The 23509-nt window shown below is 32.1% G+C and overlaps 1 protein-coding gene across 1 annotated transcript in view; it reads right to left on the minus strand.

Moving 5' to 3' along the window:
- The window catches only part of LOC107439593 (b(0,+)-type amino acid transporter 1), a 67034-nt gene that overhangs the window by 7604 nt on the left and 35921 nt on the right, over positions 1-23509 (minus strand). The window contains exons 5-10 of the mRNA XM_071180539.1: positions 14588-14713; positions 10640-10739; positions 10512-10556; positions 9243-9255; positions 4223-4326; positions 2710-2806 (exon numbers count right to left, since the gene is read on the minus strand). Coding sequence (XP_071036640.1) covers positions 2710-2806; positions 4223-4326; positions 9243-9255; positions 10512-10556; positions 10640-10739; positions 14588-14713 — 485 coding nt within the window. The remainder of the gene's footprint in view (positions 1-2709; positions 2807-4222; positions 4327-9242; positions 9256-10511; positions 10557-10639; positions 10740-14587; positions 14714-23509) is intronic.

Genomic DNA, 23509 nt, shown 5'->3' on the forward strand with positions numbered 1-23509 from the left:
CATAAAAAATTATACCTATGGGGTACTAGATCAGAGATTGATCGTTCTCTGGTTCAGGTCAGAATTACCATCTGTGAATAGATAGGTCCGCCCTATAAACGGGTGAGGCAGAAGTCGAATTCTTGGATGAAGGAGTTCTTTTTTTTTTCCTCTTTAACTCCTTTTGATTTGAAGCAAGTTTATGACATGACACTAGTTTGTCTTCTTTTCTAGTGCTAAATTTAAATGATTTTTTAAAAACGTATGTTTGTCAAAATGGTATGTTCTAAGCAAACAGAAAAAATCGGAACAACTATGAACCCCGCATTATTTTTTATTTTATTCTATAACTGGCGTTGAACAGTCGACCCAATTCTGAGTTTGCGACCATCAATGTTCAGCTCCTTAACCTTGTGATTTTGGATCCAACCAGAAGGCAAGAAGGATCAAGCATTAGGACAAAGTAGCCTTCGGAAAAGTTTTTTTTTTCTTAATGGAACCAACCCGTGATCTCTCACCCATACATATATATTCCTTCTCATTCCGTATTGGAGCATATAGCTTTCCATCTCACTCTAATTTGTGGCTAGATTTCCTATTGTTTTCAATTCGTTTACAATCGTCCTGCATCAATTATTTTTAGGTTTTCCTTTTTATTCTATTGCCAAGAGGGTTCTATTGCCCTGAAGGTAAGTGAACGAATAAATAAGCGAATAGATAAATTAACAAATCAATATATGAGCGAATTGAAAATTCACAAAAATCGAATCAATCAATGAGAGAATCAACAAATCAGTGAGTTTATCAATGAAACAGCAAAGTAAGCGGATAACATTCCTTAAAAAAATTTCTCGAATTCTAATCACCCATTCAATTAATTTTGTCTCAGTTTTTCTCAAATAACTAAACTAAACTCAGTGGCACGACAGCCCATAGAGGGCCAAGGCCTACTGTGCCCGTCTCAGTTTTCCTGACCTTGGGCTCTGAAGTGCAGGAACAGATATTCCGGTTAGGTGGGCAGCCGAACGCGAAACCTCCAGTGTTTAGATCCCAAGCATGCTTGGTACTCATTTATCGACCCACTGAAGAGATGAAAGGCTGAGTCAATCTTACCCGGCTCGAGGATCGAACCCAGGACCTAGGGCACGGGAGCACTCAGCCATCTCGAATAACTACAGATATGTATTAATCTGCATCCGTGCCCATCTTGATGAAACTCGGAATATAATCCTGGACCTGAGTGCACTTCTATAGGAAGGTTTGTGTTGAGGTTTGAGTTCGAGATTAGTTAGATAGTTTGAGTTTCCTGTGCTGGCAACATCTTATTATTTTGATATTTTTTTTTGATGTAAATAAAAGTTAAGTTTTCAGTTTGTTCTACGTGACTTTCAGTCTAATTTACTCTCAACAAAATCCAACAGTTTGAAATGGAAAATTATTAATCAGAAATGATATCTGTATATTACATTTATTTATATTTGTATTAGATAGAATTTTGAATTTGTACATCCTCGGACTTGGACATGAGAAAGAAATTTGGACATCCCACGCCTGCCACATTTTCCAGCAATGACGTCATCAAAGATGGCAGTCGCACGATCGCAGGACAAATAATATTAGTGTTTATATTTGACATGCTGGTAGAAATACTGAGTTAGTATGCTTTTATTACCATTTATTAATTCACTAACAGTCCAAGAATCTGTAGGCGTAGAAAATCGTGAGAGTTTGGTCGCTCTGACTCCTAAAAAGTCTCACCTGGCACCCTAAATTTTTTTTTTCAAGCTATTTCTTATAAAAAAGCTTGTAATATTTATGTTTAAAATAAATGAATAAACAAAAAAGTTTTTCTTAAAATAGCATTTAAGCATTTTAAAACTATTACTATTTGTAAAGAGTGTCAAAATACCGCTCTTAAATCTTCTGGGTATCTTTTTGTAAAATTTATCATCAAAGTTAATCAGGCAGTTTTCATCAAAATTAAAAATCTGAGTCACTTTTATTACTCGCTTTTCCTTTGATTTACAACTCTTCTCGTGAGCACTTTTCTACATCTGATGAGTAATCATACGCATTCCTGATACATAAAAAATTTTTTTTTTTAAAGAAAAAGGCCGATATTTATCGCGATGCAATGAGGCCCATAATCACGAATGTAATTTCTAAGAATTTAGGGCAATTTCAAAACACTGCTTGTTCCAATATTCCTTTGATTCCTCGTACATAGTTCTTTTCATACAAATTTGACTCAACATTACTTAAAACAATGAACATTTATTAAACTAATTAAATATTCTACTTCCAGGAAGGTATTTATTTAAAAAAAATTAAGCACACATTTAGCCCCATGGAATGCTTTCAACCTCATTGTAAGATTTGTAAACTTATCTGGAATTTCTTAGCTGAAACTTGTGCAAATCCATACTCATTGTCTCAGAATTATGGTATGTACTTTCTACACCTACACATAGTTATTGAACTTATAAACAGTGATTATAGCGTACTGACTCAATTTTCATGCAAATCGATCAAGTATAAACACAAATATTAGTAGTTCTATGGTCGATTGACCGATCTTTTGATTTACCAAGAAACCTACCAGGCGGTGGATATCCACCCAGGTCCAAAATACAGCTACCAAAAAAATTCTTAATACTCAAACTTTCCTGCAGACAGTGCAGTCAGACTCACAATCTAAAAATATACAAAAGGCGAGGTAATAGTACTTACATTGAAGATGAGAGCAGGTGCAGGAGTCAAACGTTTCACTTGAACATAAGACATCAATTCGATTGAATGGCCCTGTCGAGCAGCTACGAAGGGTAACCTGAAATGATTTATTCTCTGATGATCTGAGACAATAATTGTGAGTAGCTTTTAGAAACCTCATCTATCCTAATCTGTTGACAACCAATTAAAATTTTTTGGATAAGCATTTAAATGTTAAATACTGTTCATTAACTAAATATTTATAAATTCCTTAAAAAATTCGTAAAAAAACTAAACTTCTGAAATTTTTTTTAATCTACCCAATAAACACCATCCAAAATAGCGGTGACCCTTACAATTCTTTATATAAAGAGAAATAAAAATATTATTTTAAGGATACTCTTTAGCTCCCATGACGTGTATGGATGCATTTCATTTTTTATTTTTTTTCTAACAAAAAAAAATTAAAAACATATCTTTATATATATGTAGACTTTCAGCAACATGGTGTAATATCTCGGCAGATTGTGAAAGCCGTCAGTCATCTTGTAATATTAAAAGAAGCTACATCATCCTCTTTGTCACTGAGAGGCGCCATCCAGTCCCGATGGGAAACTCCCGAATTTATAATTAACTCTTGACTTTATACCATAGAACAGTGTTTCCCAAACTTATGACTTTTGTGTACCCTTTCTAAATTTTTCGTAACGCTGTGTACCAATAATTAAAAAAATGAATGTATTTTTTACTATAAAAAATTGCACAAAAGTTAAAAATCACAGCTGGCTGTTGACGAAACTAATTATTAACAGTTAACTCTGCAAAAAGTAGCCAATAGAAAAATACGTAATCTTACATTTTCATAGCTATCTTTGTTTCTAAATAAAAATTTTTGAAATTTTCGTTAGTTACAAGATATTTCGCATGAGAACGCGTATCCCAGCTGAACTGTTCCCGTACCCCTGGGGGTACGCGTACCACACTTTGGGAAACACTGCCATAGAACAATTTAATTTCTTATTCACATGCATTTGGTCGATACTGCGCGAAGGCAGCTCTCACCAGACATGTCAATGTTAACTGTTATATCCTTCTATCCTTTTGTTTCTATTAAATTGTTATCTTTGTCAAATTATCGTCGTTATTTCATCTAATGCTGCTATGACTCCCACATATATGTATGGCTGCATTTTATTTTTTAAATAAAAGAAACTGAAAAATATATATTTTATAAATATCTATATTTTAAATTCATTCTTATTTCAGTAAACATAAGCGCACAAGGTAACAAATTTATTTCCAACTAAGTATACAATTTAATAAACTAATATTCAAACACATTTGTAAAATATATTGTTTCAGCCTAATATTTATCTGTTAAAAAACTCAATTTCATAGCAAAAATAAATGTAATAAAGTTTTAGTGTCTTTAGTCGTTCGGTGGATGATCCACACTTCAGATCGTCCCTTTTTCACCTTAAGCATTTATTTGCATACGTTTTTGAAAAAGAGAAGTATTTCGAACAATCTTTACCTTGAGGCGATGAGTGCAGTTCCGTTCGATGCTCCATACGCAGATGCAGCTACTAATATAGGAATGATGAAGGACACTGGTCCTAACATACGATTTGCAAAGCCCTAAAAAATCAACAAAATGAAGATAATTAGTTAAATGAAAATGCATTTTTGGTATTGTCATATTCACCTTTGTTCTAAGCAGTAGACCCCACTTAAATTTTCTATTTATAGCTTCATAAAAATTTTTTAATAGTTTATACTTATTTTATTTTATTACCGTCGTTGAACAGCCGACCCAATTTTTGTTTCATGGGAGGGGGACACGGAAACTTCCCATGATCAGGGTTCTCTCTCTTTTTCAAATAAATGTTAATTTTCTAAAATCACTAAAATTGCATAATTAAACATCAACCTTTAAATATTAATTTCTTTAAACTATACAGTATAATATAATCACCTTGCTCACATCCATTTTCGGGCCAATGTTAAGTAACTAACAAACCAAACGCGCTTCAGTACTACAATAAGAATGCGCCATAAAACAAAACCCTCTATTTACGCTTTTAACTCCATTTGCGCTTTTCATATTTTGTAATCTGGCACTGGCAATCTTATTACGAAAACATTTTAAATCATTCTTGAAAGATTCCCGGTACATGAGAGTTCATTTGAATTCGCAACTCGCTTTATAGATTTCGTTTTGTGTTTTTTTTTTTTTTTTTCGTTACATTTTATTTTTTGTTTTTCAACGTGATATATTTTTATTCTATTTTTTTAAAAACTTTTTATGATTGCTCAAACTGTTGCATTGAAATATTATGCTTTTGGCTATATTGATACAATGTTAAAAACTACTCCTTTTTGCCGGTATGATCGTCTGAGCTTAAGATCATTTCATTTTTTTTTGTTTTCGGGGTTTTAACATGTATGTGTTTAATTTTCTTGCATATTTTATTTTAATTATTTTTCTCCTTCTCTTTTCATTAATTTTTGATATTTTCCATGTTTTCTCTATATTTTTTAACTTATTTTATGAGTTAGTACTTTTCTCAGTNTTTTTGGCCTTACGACCTCTGAGAATCAATACATTTCTGAAAGCTCTTATGAGTGGTACAATTATGTATGTTTAGATTTGAACCCAAATTACAATAACAAAACTGCATAGAATATTAGGGTTGTTCACACATCGCCTCGTAGTCATAACATAAGCGGAGGGATACACCGGAAATTTTCTAAATTTCTTCCGGTTTAAAAGGACGCTTGTTATTGTTTACATTAGACCACCCATCCATACATTGAAGTAAATAAACCCTTCTTAGACTTACTTCACTCACACCTCATTTAGGATGTAAAAAAGGTACATGAGTGATTTGTTTTGTGGTCAATTAGTGCGCTATTAGTTTTAATAAGAAAAGGTTTCAAAAACCTTAAAACACACTAGTGTTCAGTGTGTCTTTCTCTTAAGTAGAATAATCATTGCTTAATCCAGTGAACTTTAAATAACAATCATATTTTATGATGTTAACACAGACAGTTTTAATTGCAATTGTTTATTGATTAGCGAGTAGAGTTCGTTTATTCAAAAAAACTACACTATTCATTAAATACCATTAAAAAGTTGCATTTCTCAAAAATGTATCATTTAAGATGGAATAAAGCATTGCCCTTTTAATCGAATAACCCGCTTATTTGAATAGAGTATTGCTTTAAGCGGGGTTAACTGTACCACAAATGATGCCTTTACTTGCAGGGCAAGCCATGCGCCCTGCTGGTAGGTGTAGGGTTTATTGGGGAAATGTACATTAAAAACTGAAGTTTAATTGATCGGCAGTCTTGCACAAAATTTCGTTAATTGATAATCGTTTTCGGGATCTTGATTTATCATACAAATTTCAATATCATAACAAAAATAATAGATCACTTTTCTGCGCATGGCTTTTCTTCCAAGTTGGCGTCCACAATTGTAAGACCCAGAAATAAGACAAAAGGGAAATTTTTTTAAAATTTGTCAGAAAACCATTTGGAATGATTCCATTTGAACTTTTTTGCACGCTTTTGTATTTTAATTTTTTTTTTTATAAAATGACTCACTAGGAAAAAAAATTCAAACTTTAACATTAATCTATATTGTTATTATTCAAATCACTATGGTTCAGTGGCGTACGTAGAATTTTTTCAAGGGGGGTGTTCATAATTTTCTGGAACTACTAAAAGAAATTCGAGTATGTAATAAAGCACTATTATTTCCCTAATTCAGACAGCTAGACAATTTTGACTTTTTATTTAGACAACATTGTTTAGTTAAATTTTGATTTGATTTTTTAAATTTAAGAACATAATGTAATATCTTCTGAAAAAAAGTCATATGGGTGGGAAGTAACACTTTGTGGGCCACTTTTACATTCATCAGATTTTGTTATGCTAGAAACGTTTTCTTCAACGGAAGTATCACATTTCCGTACAACAGAAAAACTTACATCGGTACTATATACTGTCACTTCACTAATTTCAGGTCGTGATTTTTCTCAAAGTAATTAAAAATTGTTAAATTCTTGCGTTTTGACATCCTAAAGATCCAAGAACAGAAAATATATATATTGGCGCAGAAATATCCGCTATGTTACTATCTCAAAGTTTCGAGCGGGTAGGAATAACTTCAACGAGCACAGTATCACCAATGGTATTGTTACTGATTTCTTCCCTGGTCAAAATAGTGGAGACGACGGGTTCGGCGATTGAATGAACTTTTTGTTAAGACAAAACAGATTTAGCGACAAGCTCCGAAAGACAAGCGGCAGAGATAACTCTTAGTCCGACTAACTAACTCCACTAGCTAACTATTCAAGTTTTATCAGTGTACCTATCCAGTGTTGGATATCTGCTCTTTCATCGCAATAGAAAAATAAACTGGAGGGTGGGAAGGGGGTTGCTGCGCTAACAGTAAGTTAAATCTCAGAATGTACAATAGTTGAAAATCTTAATTCTAGTCTGGGTTATACATAACAATAAAATCGCAATTTGATACATAATAATAGAAACAATTGAAGATAAAAGAAAAGTAAATTATTTACACTATTCTAGGATTCCAGAATCATCGCGTTAAGATCTCGCGAATGCCAGCCAGTCTCGAAAACTATCGCGACTGGCAGGACAGAAAGGAACCAGTCCGTAACATTATCACGTGAATGTGGTTTCGAAAGCACAACCTTATTATAGTAAATGTTTTTTCAGTATTCTGAGAAATACCGTGAGAAAAAAAAGTAGGCAAAAGGCAAATAAAAATATATAGTCTTAAAAAACAATAGCCCGCATAATTTCTACTAAAATTTTCATTTTTGCTACTTTGTCTGAGCTCAAGGGGGGTGTTTAAACCCCTAAACCCCTCCCTTGCGTACGCCACTGCTATGGTTATTAACCTTATTAAAAAAATGAAAAGGCTGTTTGGTGAAATTTGAGTAACTGAGAATGCTATTTCAAAGGAATGTGTTTGAAGACAAATGCATTTTAAATATCACCATGATTCCCATGCGTGCAAAATGCAAATATAGATGAGCAGCATTCCTTCAATCATCATAGACTGAAATTCACAAAATTTATTTTAATTTGCTATTAAATTAGAAAATTTAATTTACTATATCAGGAGTGATTGTGAGCCCAACTCAAAAATAAAGTAAAATAAAAAAAAGTAAATAATAAAGTAAATAAAAAAAAAGTAAAATCATTAATGTCTTTATAAATTTAAATCAATGATATTTTCAAAACATGAAATTCTAAATAAATTATATGCAACATAATTTAAATGAATAATTATGTATAAGTTTACTTTTATCTCTAATCACATTTATTATTCAATCAGATAAAATGAAAGAGATGCCAAGTATAAATTCTAGTTCTAATATTTTTAAATAAAATATACAAGAATTTTTATACATAAATGTGATCCATCATTTCTTTAAACTTCTGGACCTTGGATATCCGAAATTTCCAGATCACGGTTAGCGGAAAATCCGGAAAACCGAATTTTTTCCGGAGTACAATCATCTCTGCTATATGTTTTTGAAGGCTACATCTCATGGGTATGCAACTTTCTACCGCTGAGTATGCATCATTTTGATTATATCGAAGATAAGGCACAAATAGTTATTGAATATACAGTATTTATACACTCAACATCTTGTCGGTGCGCTTTTTTTCATTATTCAACTGCTAGACCAAGATTGTCTTACTTTTGCTAACGTTTTAATCACTAAGCATAATCAAACCCGGACTTCAGAATCTGGTACATTACAAATGTAACTTTTCATGCGATTTCTTCGTATTCAGACCACTAAACAATACAGGGATTTTTAAAAAAGCTAATTTCATTGTCCCAAAAATAAATTTAGGCGACAACGTTATGAAAACAACAGTTGACTTTAAAAATCTTTCCAAAGAAAAAAAAAAGACTAATATATATATATATAGGGGTCTGTCCAGACATTTTGTAAAAGGTCCGATTTTTGTGAAATTGTGAAAAAATTACTCACATTCTATCAAGTAGGGTCCGGTTATTGCAAAAAACTTTTTCAAGGAGTTTTTAAATTATGAATAGATACAAGATTATGCTCAGCACTGTAAAATTATTATTTAAAAAAATTAAATTTTCAAAAATAAATAGCAATTGCTGCTTCTAAATTAGAGATACGACATACAAATACTATTTGGTATTTAGCCTATACTGCTGAACGCAGAATATTCACTTCGGACGAATAATGGAAGAATCATCTGCCGAAGACAAAACTTAATTCGTTTACATCCATCTTTCTTGTTTTTTGCCCTGGAAAGGGTTTATTCGATTAACAAAACAATAATGAAGATAAACAAATTTGTGAAAGGTCCGATTAAAAGAAGAAGAAAAAATATCTATTCTTTTAAATAATCTATTCCTTTAAATAATCTATTCCTTTAAAATAATCTATTTCCTTTAACACGCTTATAAAGTTGTTTGCATTTTCTTAAACACACAGTTCGAGCTGTATCCAGAATAAAAAGCTCACCTGCGATAAGCGACTTAAAAGCCAAAAGTTAATGTTTGTAAAGCATATTCAGGGGTCTGTTTAGAAGAAATTTGGGTCCGTTAACGGACCCTTCACAAAATATCTTTTCATAAAAACGGACCCTTCACAAAATATTTTAACTTAAAAACGGACCCTTCACAAAATGATTTTTCTTTTAATCGGACCCTTCACAAATTTGTTTATCTTCATTATTATTTTGTTAATCGAATAAACCCTTTCCAGGGCAGAAAACAAGAAAGATGGATGTAAACGAATTAAGTTTTGTCTTCGGCAGACGATTCTTCCATNTATTCAGACCACTAAACAATACAGGGATTTTTAAAAAAGCTAATTTCATTGTCCCAAAAATAAATTTAGGCGACAACGTTATGAAAACAACAGTTGACTTTAAAAATCTTTCCAAAGAAAAAAAAAAGACTAATATATATATATATAGGGGTCTGTCCAGACATTTTGTAAAAGGTCCGATTTTTGTGAAATTGTGAAAAAATTACTCACATTCTATCAAGTAGGGTCCGGTTATTGCAAAAAACTTTTTCAAGGAGTTTTTAAATTATGAATAGATACAAGGTTATGCTCAGCACTGTAAAATTATTATTTAAAAAATTTAAATTTTCAAAAATAAATAGCAATTGCTGCTTCTATGTTAGAGATACAACATAGAAATATTTGGTATTTAGCCTATATTGCTGAAAGCAGAATATTCATTTCGGACGAATAATGGAAGAATCGTCTGCCGAAGACAAAACTTGATTCGTTTACATCCATCTTTCTTGTTTTTTGCCCTGGGAAGGGTTTATGCAACTAACAAAACAATAATGAAGATAAGCAAATTTGTGAAAGGTCCGATTAAAAGAAGAAAAAAAATATCTATTCTTTTAAATAATCTATTCCTTTAAATAATCTATTCCTTTAAAATAATCTATTCCTTTAAAATAATCTATTTCCTTTAACACGCTTATAAAGTTGTTAGCATTTTCTTAAACACACAGTTCGAGCTGTATCCAGAATAAAAAGCTCACCTGCGATAAGCGACTTAAAAGTCAAAAGTTAATGTTTGTAAAGCATATTACTTATAAAATTTGTAAGTTACATTATGCAGCTTAACTAAATTCAAACTCAGTACATTTTTACTACATACAAGTTATTCCATGGGAGTTTTCAAACAAATTTAATATTATATATATATAAATTCCTTATCATAAAGTCATATAAATAATCCAAATTATAATCATTAAAACTTCTTACACAGATGCATTGATCAGCTCTTCAGTAACGAAATTCAAGTTATTCCTGAAATTAGAATAGAAAAAACAAATAATAAAAATGAATTGAAAAACAAAATTGATAAATATATAACCTGAATAAGTATTTACCATCCATCGTAAGCCCAGAGACCAAAGTAAAAAGCTGTTGCTAAGTCTGAGAAAGAGGTTGTTGTTCCCGCAAATCCAGTATTTATGTGTTCGTAATGACCTACATCGAATAGTTTCTTTTTATATAAATGAAATATATGCAATACTTATTTTTTTATTGTTTAAATTATTGCTTTCTAATGTTAAATAATATCGTTTTGCTACCTGGGCAATCATAATACGTATTACAAATAATTAACATAATTACTTTAATAATATACATTTATTTTTGGACTTCATATGTTTATTTGGAGGTATGAAGGCTGTCTCCAACGTAACTCTATAATGACGTCATTTATAGGGTATTAAAAAAAAATTGCTAAAAATAGAACTAATTTAAAATTCCTGATTCACTGTCACTAGAAGTAATAAATAAATCATTTAACAAACTAAAAAGAAATCACAATACGGCCACTGAAACATAACCACTAAAATAATAAAAAGTAAAAAATGGGATGGAATGTCAAAATTCGAGATCTCAATTCTCCAACTCTATGATTCTCGAATACGCCATCTGGGGAGAGAACCAGTTCCATGTCTTGACCCTCCCTCTTCTCAGTTGTATAGGATTGAGTGCCTGTATTCTAGGCATTCTAGTATAAGATATACTACGATATTTTTTCCTTTTCTTAATATTTTCGTGTTTGAATGTCAAAATATTTAAAAATTTCAACTACGCTTTCTTTTAGAACTATGTTCAATTTAGTTTTTAGTTCCACATAGTTTCTAAACTTAAAAGTTTTTAATCCTATTTGAAAATCAAGACAGAAACTAACGTACTTCCTTCCCCTATGACTCTCCACACACTACAAGTGTTGCCATAGGTATAAGAGTATTGCTCTACGACACCTGTAGCCCATTTCAGTCGCCAATTGACGAATTAAATTATAATAACAAGACTAAATCGTGAAGAGACTGGAAATGGCGACAGGAATGAAACAACAACGAAAACAAAACATCGAGCTGAAAAGTCATAGACCGAACTGGGCTCATAAAAATTTGCAAAAACTTAGAATTAACCATTTATTTTGATAATAATTTTCATCTAGATGGGAAAGTCTCGCCTAAATGGCGATTTTAAAAATGGTTTGATAACTTTTAAAGGTCCGTTCTAAAATCCAGATATTTTTCGTGGCAAGATGATGTATATAGTACGCTTTGCTTTATTTATTTGGCTGTGGTCTATTTTACTTGGCGAAAGAGAAATGCATTGTTAACGCTGTTTTTCGAAGCTTTGTCGCCAAGAAAAATAAAAAAAAGCCATAATTTAAGTGCACCTTACACTTGGAAGAAACACGGTGATGATTTTAATCTATATCAATAATCTTGCCGTGAAGAATTATCTGGGCTTTATAACCGAAAAATAACTTGAATACTTTAAAAGCTATTAAACCTTTTTAAAAATAGTCAATTTGGTGACATTTTCCACCTAGATGAAAATTATCAAAATCACTTTCTCATTCTCAGTTTTTTCAAATTTTTATGAGCTCAAGTAATACAACATTGGAGTAAGTTTTTAAATATTAAAAAAAAAAATCGATCAAAAACGGTTTTCATTCTCACAAAACGGTGACTTTTCTCCATGTTGATGTTTTGCGCTATTTTCAGAATAAGTATACACATTACTGGCTATTAGATAGGCTGAGCTTGACTGCATAACTAACTGCTCATAAGTAACTGTTGCAAACTCAGATCATTTATGAAAATTGCTCATTATTCGCAAAGAAGTATCAATTCATATTACGACGGAGCCTTCGAAAAACAAAGCTTAAAGCTCTTAAACCTTTGGCGAAATCACCCATACCATAGGGACACTATGAGTTTTAAGGGACTGCTTAGTATGTGAGCATAAAAACCCTGAAAAATGAACGCAACCGTGTAAATAGTTATAATTAAACATGTTATGATTGCTCTTTATGAATATAACCTAAAAATAATAAACAGGGATGAGAGTAGTCAGCGAGCAAAAAGGAGGAAATCCAAGAATATATATATATATATATATAAAATATCCAAAAATTTGACAAAAAGAGTGCGATTTTAAAATCGTGTGAATAAGTATTGTAATATTTGATTTAAAATTCAGAGAATAAGAATCCAGATATGTGACTTTTAAATCACATGAATATGAAACTCGATATTAGATGTCAAAAATACAAATCATGATGGTAATTTTTGAATCGCCTGAATATGAATCCCACAATGTCTAATTTTTAAATCACGTATAAATACGAAAATCTATGTTTGATAAAGCAGCAACGTCTGAATTACGAAAATAGGAGGTATCCGGCGGGAGGATAAAAAAAACTAGAAAATCTTATTTTCTGAGCATAAAAAATAGCTAAAATGAGGAAGGGGTGGCAGGTACGTAGCTTGAACTTTCTGTTTATCTTTGAAAATCGGAAATAAATATAATTATTTTATTTCAACAACCGAATCTTCAGAAAAAAGCGGAATATTTATAAAAAAGAAAAACTTAAGCTTTTAGAGAATCAGAGTTTTTGATAAAATGGCTGAAATCCGCTAAAAAGCGGAAAAATCTCATCCCTGAATAAATCACTTTTCTTACACATTTGGCTGAGTAATTGAAGAACAATAAAGGTCATCGAGGGTCTTTTCAAGTATAGGAGTTACAGATTGTAAAATGGGTCTTGGTTTAGATTTGATGGCGTTCACACTTTTCAACTGTGTTCAAGAGTAATAGTAAACAGTGCGCATGCGTCGTCATTACATGCGTTGCTATGGCGACCGCTGCTGTTTTTATTTTCACTTGAAGGCATTTTTAATGTATTTACATCATAATAATTTAAAGTATTTTTACATTATTTTTTTTTAACGTATAATGACTGGCTTGACGGTGATTTCAATACAAATATGAATGCTGAAGAAGTAAAAGTATTTTGTGACGTCATAGGCCGGATATGAAAACCAATCCGACGACAAACATGAATGGAGACAGTTTTTGCAACCCATGATTTGAAATGTTGTGGCGTTTAACGGTGTCTGTCTAGAAGAAAAAGCATTTGACGAATGGGTAACCAGTAATCGCAATGAGGCAATCACAACTTTTTTTTTTTTTTTTAAATTTTGCCTTTATTTTCATAAGACCATTCAATACATAACAACTGCCGCAATAGTTTCCGACCAATCAATGTCTTAAACTTGGTTCATAAGGTCTTTTAAGAAAGGATCAACAAAGCTTTTTCAGAAAACAAACTATGTACTATATTCAATTTTTTTTAAAACCACTAACTATTTTCAAATTTTTAATGTGGATATTTTTTTAATGAAAATAACTTTGATTTATTCGCTAAATTAGCTATTTTATATTATTTGCAGTAAGAATATTTTTTTTCTTGAAAAAATATTTGCTAATCTTGAAAAAAAATTACCTTTGTTACCTAACCTTTACCACCTTGCAAAAATCAATTAGATTTCCTCCCTCAAAATTAGTTTATTGGAAAATGAGGGGAAAAAATTCAATGCAAAAGTTTGTTAACAGAAAAATATAAAAACCCTCAAATTAAAAAAGAAAGTTTATCAAAATTGAATCTTGAACAGCATTTGTGACTTAAATATTCTTTTTGAAAGGAATGAATTAATAGAACTTTTTGTTATATTGCAAACAGCATTTGTGAATTGCTTTCTTTTTGAAAGAAATGAATTAATAGAACTTTTTGTTATATTGCAAACAGCATTTGTGAATTAAATATGAATTGCTTTCTTTTTGAAAGGAATGAATTAATAGAACTTTTTGTTATATTGCAAAAAGTTAAAAAAAAAAAAAAGTTTCGCATTGTTGCCTTCAATTAATAATGCTAAATTTATTATTTCATCTTTATCACGTAAATCATATCTTATATTGTTATTGAGTTTGGAAGCATTAATTTCTAACATGTACAAACTTACCCGTGGAAAATCTGTATATTCCTATTAGAACAACTATAGCTATGGCAGAGAGTTTAGCAACTGTAAAAAAATTATTCATTCTTGTAGCCAGCTTCACACTGTAACAGTTGATGAACGTGATGAAAACTGTAAAAAAAATTCGTAAATCAATACCAATTCATAAACAATATTCTTATAATTCCTAATATCAGATTTCTAGAAAAAATGAAGGATTGCTTCATTTTTATACATACTTTTTTTTATAAACATTCTTATGTTTTTAAAAGTGTTAAGCTATTAAAAATTAGACACAAAGATATTCAAGTTCGACTTTTTTCATTCTTTGCCAAATACGATTCATTACAAAATTATGAAGAAATTTTTTTTTTTTAATTATTTCTGCGCATGCGCACTATAAAATATCTACTTTAATTACTTATCTTATATATTACACAGATTTCAACTATTTTTTTTCTAATTTTAAAGCAAAAATTTTGTTATTATTTTGTTATTAATTACTTACATATTGCACCGTTTTCAACAAATTTTTTTTTTTAAACTTTTAAACCAAAAATTTTGTTACCAATTTTAAATTTCTCTAAAAATTTGTTTCATTCTGTTGAATATTTTTAAAAGTAGAGCTAAAAATAATTAAATAAAAGGGGGAAAAAAACGTAGGACAAAAAAAAAATTAGTTTTTCATAAAAATTTTCATATCTCCATAAATATTTAAGCTAGCCTTACGAAATTTCACGCAATTATTGCATATAATAACCAAAATAATTGTTGCAAATGAAAAAATATTTTGCTACATTTTGTGGCGTAATGTGCTCAAAAACACTATTTTTTGTTTTTAATTTATTGTCGATCTCTCAAACCCCCAAAAGCTTTAAATCGCAAGCGTTACCAAGCGTGTTATTTTTTTCTTCGAAACCACGTGGCTATGCAAAAACATATTTACATGAGTGTTGCCGAAAGGCGGAACACATGAAAGCCCTGATAGCCATATCTTTCAAAAAGGGGAATAAGTTCTGTAGAACGATGTTTTCATTTATTGAATATTGACAGAAATCTTCTTCATCATTCATCCAGCCAATAAAAGAGATAAAATAAACACCTCCAATCGATAACGTTCAAGTCGAGATAAAAGAACAACACTAACATATATCGTTTAACGCTTAACAGAATTATCTTTTTTACAAATCTGATAAGTTACTTTTGTTTTCGTTCTTAACCCAAACGATAACAACATTTTTTTTTTCTTCTCTTCATTTGGAGGGTTGCAACATTCCTACAATTATTTTCAGTCTGAGATGGGATTGAAAAACGATGCGTGATTATCAGACGGCTGATGTGATTACTGATCTACCTTAGCTACTTCAAAATCAATCTGTACTAATGACACAGTGAACAAATGCAATAATAAAGATCCTTTTTTTTTGGACAGACTGTCCTAGCAGCAAAATAACTTGGGTCTTTATTGGGCCAGTTTTCATGAATCTTGGCTCAATAAAAGTTCAAAAGGCCGTTATTTTTCTCATATTGGCCCTTTATAGAATTATCCGATATTCACCCTATAAATCCACTTTACAACCAATATCGCTCCTACATAGAATTGCAAAATTCACCCAATATTTTATATCCAATGTTCTTATAGGATGCACGTTCTTATAAGACCCATTTTGAGTCCAACTGGGGCCAAGGTAAAATTGTTTCTAGGGTGGTTGGAGGAAGATTGCTACCGAATGGGAACTTCAATTTAGTTACATAAAGGAGTCCAATTTCTGATTTATTATTCATAAATATTGAACTATGTTACCTCTCACACAAAATTTGTACAGCCCACGAGCAAATTCAAAGGGAACCACTTTTCGTCTTTCAAGTTTGGTCTTTGTCACATGGGATACTAACAACATTTGGGTGAACTATTCGTAATTTTTGAGAAAGTAATTTTACGAAAAGCGTTCTGTAAGTCGAAATTTTTAACCACGACTTCCCTTTCCAGGACCATAAATGCAACTCATGGCTAGACCGGCTATACAGTTTCCCTGTTTTACACAATGAATGGCACAAAAAACCGGCATCACGATGTAAATGACGAACAAACAAGTTCAGATCGATGGGCACGAGCTTGTCTGGGAAATATAGGTAGTCGGTGAGCAATGCTGACCATAATTACGCCATCATATTCGGCGGCCACGAAATTGTTGCAGCCTTAACCTTCAATGAACACCCTGGACCTAAACGGGTTGTTCTGGGAATGCTTTACTTTAATATTATGAAATCGAACGATGCTAACATACATTCAGTCTGCCGCAAAGAAGGAAAAAGAGGAAAGGTGCTTCGATTTAGGTAGTTAACCCAAAAAATGTAAACCCTCGAACATATGGATCTAAAAATATGATCTTGTGGCCTATATATCTCTCTACAAGAAACTGTCTAAAGAGGTGGATTGTTAGGACTGGTTAACGTAGCTGAAGCGTCAACCCTGATCGGTCATGCTGCCCGGAACTAAGCTGGTATTCTGAGTTTAAAATCGGCAGTCGATTTGAGCGTTTGGAGGCAGCACTTATTGGCGTTGTACCTAAAATACTACAATAGTTTAGTTTTTGTAGCTCAATTCTAGTTTTAGGCTTTAGTCAGACTTTTGCAGTCTGAGTAATCGATTCAACTGAGTCATGACGGCTCAGGAGATAGAGCATTCGCCTTCCAATGAGGTGAACCGGGTTCAAATCTCAGCCATAGCTGGTCGATACGAATACCGCATCCGGTTTGCACTGACCACAGTGTTGACGTAAAATATCCTCAATGGTAGACAAATTATAGGTTAGAATCCCCTTGCTGTCACACTAACTGTCGGAGGTTTTAGTGATTTTCCTCTCCATGTAATGCTAATGCGGGTTAGTTCCATCAAAGAAGTCCTCTACGAAAGCAAATTTCTCCCAATACTTGATCCAGGAGTTCACTTGTCTTCTGGATTTTGTTCAAAATGACAAGGTTACGGAGTTGAGTAGCCGTAAACCCCCCAAAAAAATTATCGGCTGTTCAACGACGTTTATAAAATAAAATCGATGGCGACTGGTTATAGGAATAGGAGTGCGTAGAATGTTTTATTGATGAACTACCTGAGAAATCCATTCCTCGTACTCGGTAAAATAAATTGCTCATGAGTAATGACGATATGGACAATACAGATTGCGAAAAATAAGTAATTGTGGTATTACTATTTTGTAAATATTTTTGCAAACAAAGAAAAACCTCACAATAAATATCTCTTTAAAGCCATGCTTTGAATTTTCGAGCTGATTTAAAACTTAAATTGAATTGACAAATCTTTGAAATTTTTTGTTAAACAATACAAATTCTTGATAGTCGGAAGTTCATCACAATCATAATTGTAATTTTCGAAATTAGTTATTAATGGTTATTTTTATAGTTTTTTTTTCTAATGCCCACCAGGAGAATGACCTAAGTCATACAGGCAGCTGAAGGGCAGATTTGTTGGCCACTCTTTCAGGGGCACCCTACTAGGTGGGCCAACGTTGCTCCCACTGTACAGAGAAGGAAAGAACATCCATGCCTTTCCCGGGATTCGAACCCAGAGCCTTTCTGATGCAAAGGCAGTTCCCTTATCCCTACACAGGCCGGTCGGCTTTATTTTTATAGTTAATGACCTAATATTACTGTAAAACAAAATCTTGTTTTTTTTAATGAAATAATAATAACAAATTATCCGATGATTACGATGAATTGTCAGTAATTTATTGATCTTCCTGGTGACTTTACATACAATAAAAAGGGAATTAAGACATTCAAGTCCCTGGGAGAAAAATGTATTATTCAATCCGTGTTTGCCAAGTTTTATAGTTCTTCTGATGAATTTCACGCACTAGCATATGTGTCAAAGGATTTTCTGTTTCCTAAGAAAATTATGATAAATCATAAAATTTGTTGCAAGATAGTTTCGGAAACAAGACCATATATTTTATTTTATGACCGCCGTTGAACAGTCGACCCAATTTTTGGGTTTACGACTACAAATGTTCAACGCCGTAGCCTTGTAATTTTGAACCAATCCAGAAGACAAGGAAACTCCTGGATCGGTACCCCCAGAGGTATTGATTTGTTAACAAGACCATATAGTGGAAAACGACCATTTGAGTAAATTATTTAACTTTCACAAAAAATTCAAATGCCACTATCAGTTTAAGAAATTAATATGGCAAACGCGGAAACATAAATTCGTTGTTTTGAAAGTCTGGATTTAATGGAAGGAAGATAGTCGAGCCCGTTATAAACCATTTTGTTAAAATTAATACCGTCAGAATTTGTTTCAAAGTTTAATAGAGTTAATAAAATGAGTTAATAAAATGATAATCAATTTTATTTAATATCCTTTTAAAATTACATAATTCAGAAATTCGAGATAAAATATCAAACCAAAAGTACTTTTTCGTATCCCCCAGGCTGGCTCGGAAATGGCAATTTATGAAATGGCGCAGCGAAATAATGCTCATGAATTTTTAACTGCACTTAAATCAGATGACTATTGAATATTTTGCTTTGATCAAAACCACAAGATCAATGAATGCCATATAGGGCCGGGATAACCTGGTTGGTAGTGCACTGGGTCCATGTCCAAGAGTTCATGGGTTCGATCCCAGGCCGGCCGAAGACTCCCGGTGTCCCCTGGTGCACATTAAATCTGTTGAGTCACAAAGACCTCCATGTTCCCATCACAAATCAATACCCCTGGGGAAACAGATCCAGGAGTTTCCTTGTCTTCTGGATTGGGTTCAAAATTACAAGGCTACGGAGTTGAACAACAGTAGTCGTAGACCCGAAATTGGGTCGGCTGTTCAACGACGAATGTAAAATAAAATGAATGTCATATATAATTCGGATCAAAAGACAGATATTTTGAAAAATCAAGGCAAGTGCTTCACGATTGATTCTGAGGAAAAGTGGCTTGACAACTTTTCTTTTTCTATTTACTAACGCTAAAATAGAATTTCAAAAAAACTAATAAAATAAAATTTATTCATAATTTTTTTTCTTTGCAATATTTAGCTTCCCATATAAAGATGCCAAATACATATTAAAAAAAATCTTAATTTCGAATTTTTCGTCGCTTTTGTTGATTTTTCAACTGTACGCCGGTTCAGTTTTATTGAAGGCAGGCATGCCGTATAATGTAATACGGTTCACTGCGTCAGTTAAGCGATTCCCTTCATGCTCAAATTCGTTCTCTATCAGCAGCTGGCGTAGAATTAAATAGTTATGGAAGAATTTTATTTCCAATTTTATTAAAATTAATACCATAAAGAAGTGCCGGCGGAAGACATTTTCACGCTCCAGGCGATTCTGAAAACGGGGCCCTAAACACAATTTTGGAAAAGGAATCTGAATAAAAAAAAAGCAATAATAATTATAACTTATTTTTCCCTTTGAATTGCTATACTGAAGTCATAATGCTATATAAAATTGCTTTTCATATTTTCAATTACAATATTTCGATTAAAAAACCCGTATCAAACCTAAATGATGATTTTATAAAGATATGATGAAGAAGATAAACTACGATTACGATTTCAATGTTAAAAAAGAAGACCTGTTAATTTAATGAATGAAAATATCACCTCAAGTATTCTAGAATATATTTATCTATCATAATTAATATTTTTAATGAGCATATAATCTTCTATGACATGCAAATAAAACATTAATTTTTTTGTTCTTTGGCACGCGCAAACAGTTTTATACAGACTTCAAACTTTCATCGTTTTTGCGGTTTAATATTCCATAGAAATTATTGCCAAAGAATTTAGTCTCCCTTTGTCAGACCTTGAATGGGTTTTTATAGCTTTTAATTTGCTTAAAGAATGTTCCCTACTTGACACAGATAGTGGGATTGTCAACAAAATTCCTAAATCTATTCTCACATGGTCGAAAAAATATATTTTAAGTTGTTCTTATGAACTAATGTTGGAGGAGATCAATTGGAAGTAAACGTATTAATTCTTTCTTATAATTGTACAAGTTTCAATAATATTTTTAAGGTATTTTCCATTCAATGTAACGCCATTTTGTGAAAAATTAGTTTAAAAAATGAAAATGTTGTTGCCGACTGCCGTAACACAATTTATAGGTTTATAAACATTTTTATGCATTCAGAAACTGATTCTCTGATTCGCCTATTCTCACTAAAATGATTTTTTAATGATTCACAAATAACTAAATTCACTGCTTTTGATAATTTGTTGTTAATACACCTTTGACTAATCCACTTCTAATAAAATACTATTAATGAAATAGTATATGTTACCGTGAATGAACGAAATCAAGAGAATGTCGACTTTCATCGGTGAATGTCAACATACCACATAGTCGTTTTTTTGAATGCCCGAAATATTTATTATATCCGATTTGATATTAATTTATTCGTTGATATTATTATTATATGTATTCGATATTTTAATATCGGCTGAAGATAGATTAGGAGAAACATCAGTGCTCGGATTACCGAGCAAATGTATACCGGGCAGTAGCACTTGACCTTAAAAAGACAGTGTGTAGGGCATACGGGGCAAATGTACACCGGGAAGTGGCACTTAACTAGACCTAGTACATATTTCGGACATTTACCGAAGCAATTATGTGATTGTCAACATTCACCGGTGGAAGTCAACAACCACCCATTTCTGCCATTTACAGTAACCTATGCACATCCTTTTTTAAAATAACCATTTAAAGTGAACAAAAAATGACCTCGTATAAAATGCAGTTACAAAAGATCGGACAGCTAGTGTTATTGATAAATATTAAATGATTTTTGGGGGATGATTCGTCTAATCAGGCCTTAAAGGCCTGATTAGACGATCCAAGTTCTTGGACGAAGATTGATTGATATTGATGGAAACTTGTTTTGCTTTGAGCTTTGATCGAGTAAACAAACATCCAAGAACTTGGTCCAACTTCTTGGACGATAGTAGAGCATGTTCTACTTTCCATCCAAGTTTTTTCTCCCTTAACCAGTCAGCGTCTTAGGTTTTGTGACGTCAACAAGCTGGCAGCAAATTATGTCATTTTGTTGTGGGTTTTCATAGATTTTAGTCCAAATAAATTGATCTGTTGAGGTTTATTTGTGTTATTATGATTTTATTTGAATTTATTTAGTAATTTTAAACTTATGTAAGTATTATTTTATAATGTTGAATATGAACAATGCGCATGCGCAAGTTTTTCTTTCAACGAATCAGCGACATTCAAGAACTTGGATAGTGTCAACGAATCATCCAATTTCTTGGACAGAGAAATCCGTCCAATTTCTCGGATTCAAGAAATTGGACCGTGTAAACAGGTCTTTAATCAGGGAAATATGGTCCTTTTTTTTTGGTCAGATTATGGTCCCATTGGTTTGGCCAGGGGGGTGGTCGAAAATTTGAACCGCTTAATGTTGACTTTACTTTGTAAGTATTTTGCCATAGTTTGAGAGAGATATTCGATTAACATGGCGCTCCTGTCAATCGCCAGCCTTGCACGCCCTGCCAAAAAGTCTGGTGTTAAAATATAATCGATGCACTAAAGGAAAGGATGGGGATTGTTTTAAATTGTTACAATTCTTACAAAGGGCAGTAGAAAGAGAGAAACTTTTTTTTTATTTTGTGGATCGAATGAGATAGTGAGTGACAAAAACATTTTTCGAACTGCCTTTCTACGATGGAACTTCAAACAATATCTGAACATTTAGCTTTCTTTAAACGTTAGGAAGGATGGTATTAGAACTCGTTTAGTGATTTTCGGAATGTTTCAAGACGAATTAAACATAGTAATAAATCGAAAGTGAAAAATGCGTGTGCTTTTCGTTTTAAGAAGAATCACAATTAATAACTGTTTTTGGTAGAATTCGATGCGATATTTAACAAGGTCGCCATAATACTCTTATATCATTTATATCTATCTTATATCCTAATACTCAAAGTAAGAGGATTATGAAAAAGGGAAATAAAATCGGAAGCAAAGAACGAAATGAGGTCGGCTACTGCTGCCACTTCTGTTTCTGGTAAAAATGAAATAAATCACGATGTTTGTTTAATTGCTGGACATTTATCCCTGAACAGGTTTAATTTAAAATTAATTAAAAGTATATACATTCGTTTAATAAAAAGGTTGAAGATTTTAAGGAGAGATCTTAACAGAATGAAACTAGAACAAGAAAATTAAGAGAGAATCCTGTATAGGAAAGTTATAGAGTGAAAGATGTGATAGTGTCCTGATAAAATGGTATTTTAACTTCCTCATTAAGATGTGCTGATTGAGCGAAGCTGTAAGTGGTACAATGATGGAAACAAGTCACTGAAGTGATAAAACGTACGGTTTTTTATGGTTTTGTTTTATAATTTAGTCCAAAATAAAATAATAAACAAAATTAAAACAATCCTCTAGGCCTACCCTCTCCAGTTATAGTTGTAAAAGTATTATTTAAAGATACGATACTTACAGTACACTCTCGATTATCCGGTTTGCGGATTATCCGTGCTCATTCCGGAGTCACACAGAAAATATAAAGAGAAACATTTTCAAGATTAAAAAAATTTGATTCATGAAGTTATAACACTACCATCTTTTTGGAAGCAATATTCGTTATTGGATTGCAGTATATGGAATATCAGCAGCATGGTCACATGTAAAATCGTCTACGTTATCACGATCTTGGAGAAAGATCGTACCGCTTGATGAACAATCCTCTTCAGATGTTCAAGAAAAATATGATAACAGTATTCTCGAACAAGCAAAAGAAATCTAAGGTTTCGAAATTCTTGATGAAGAAAATTTAGAAGATTGGTTTCAAAGTGATGCATGTGAGCCTGGCTTCCAGTATTTGACTGATGAAGACATCGTTATGTTGTTAAATCAAATAGTGATGATAGTAACTGATGCAGA

Source organism: Parasteatoda tepidariorum, chromosome 4 (assembly GCF_043381705.1).
Source record: "Parasteatoda tepidariorum isolate YZ-2023 chromosome 4, CAS_Ptep_4.0, whole genome shotgun sequence".
Lineage (NCBI taxonomy): Eukaryota > Metazoa > Arthropoda > Arachnida > Araneae > Theridiidae > Parasteatoda > Parasteatoda tepidariorum.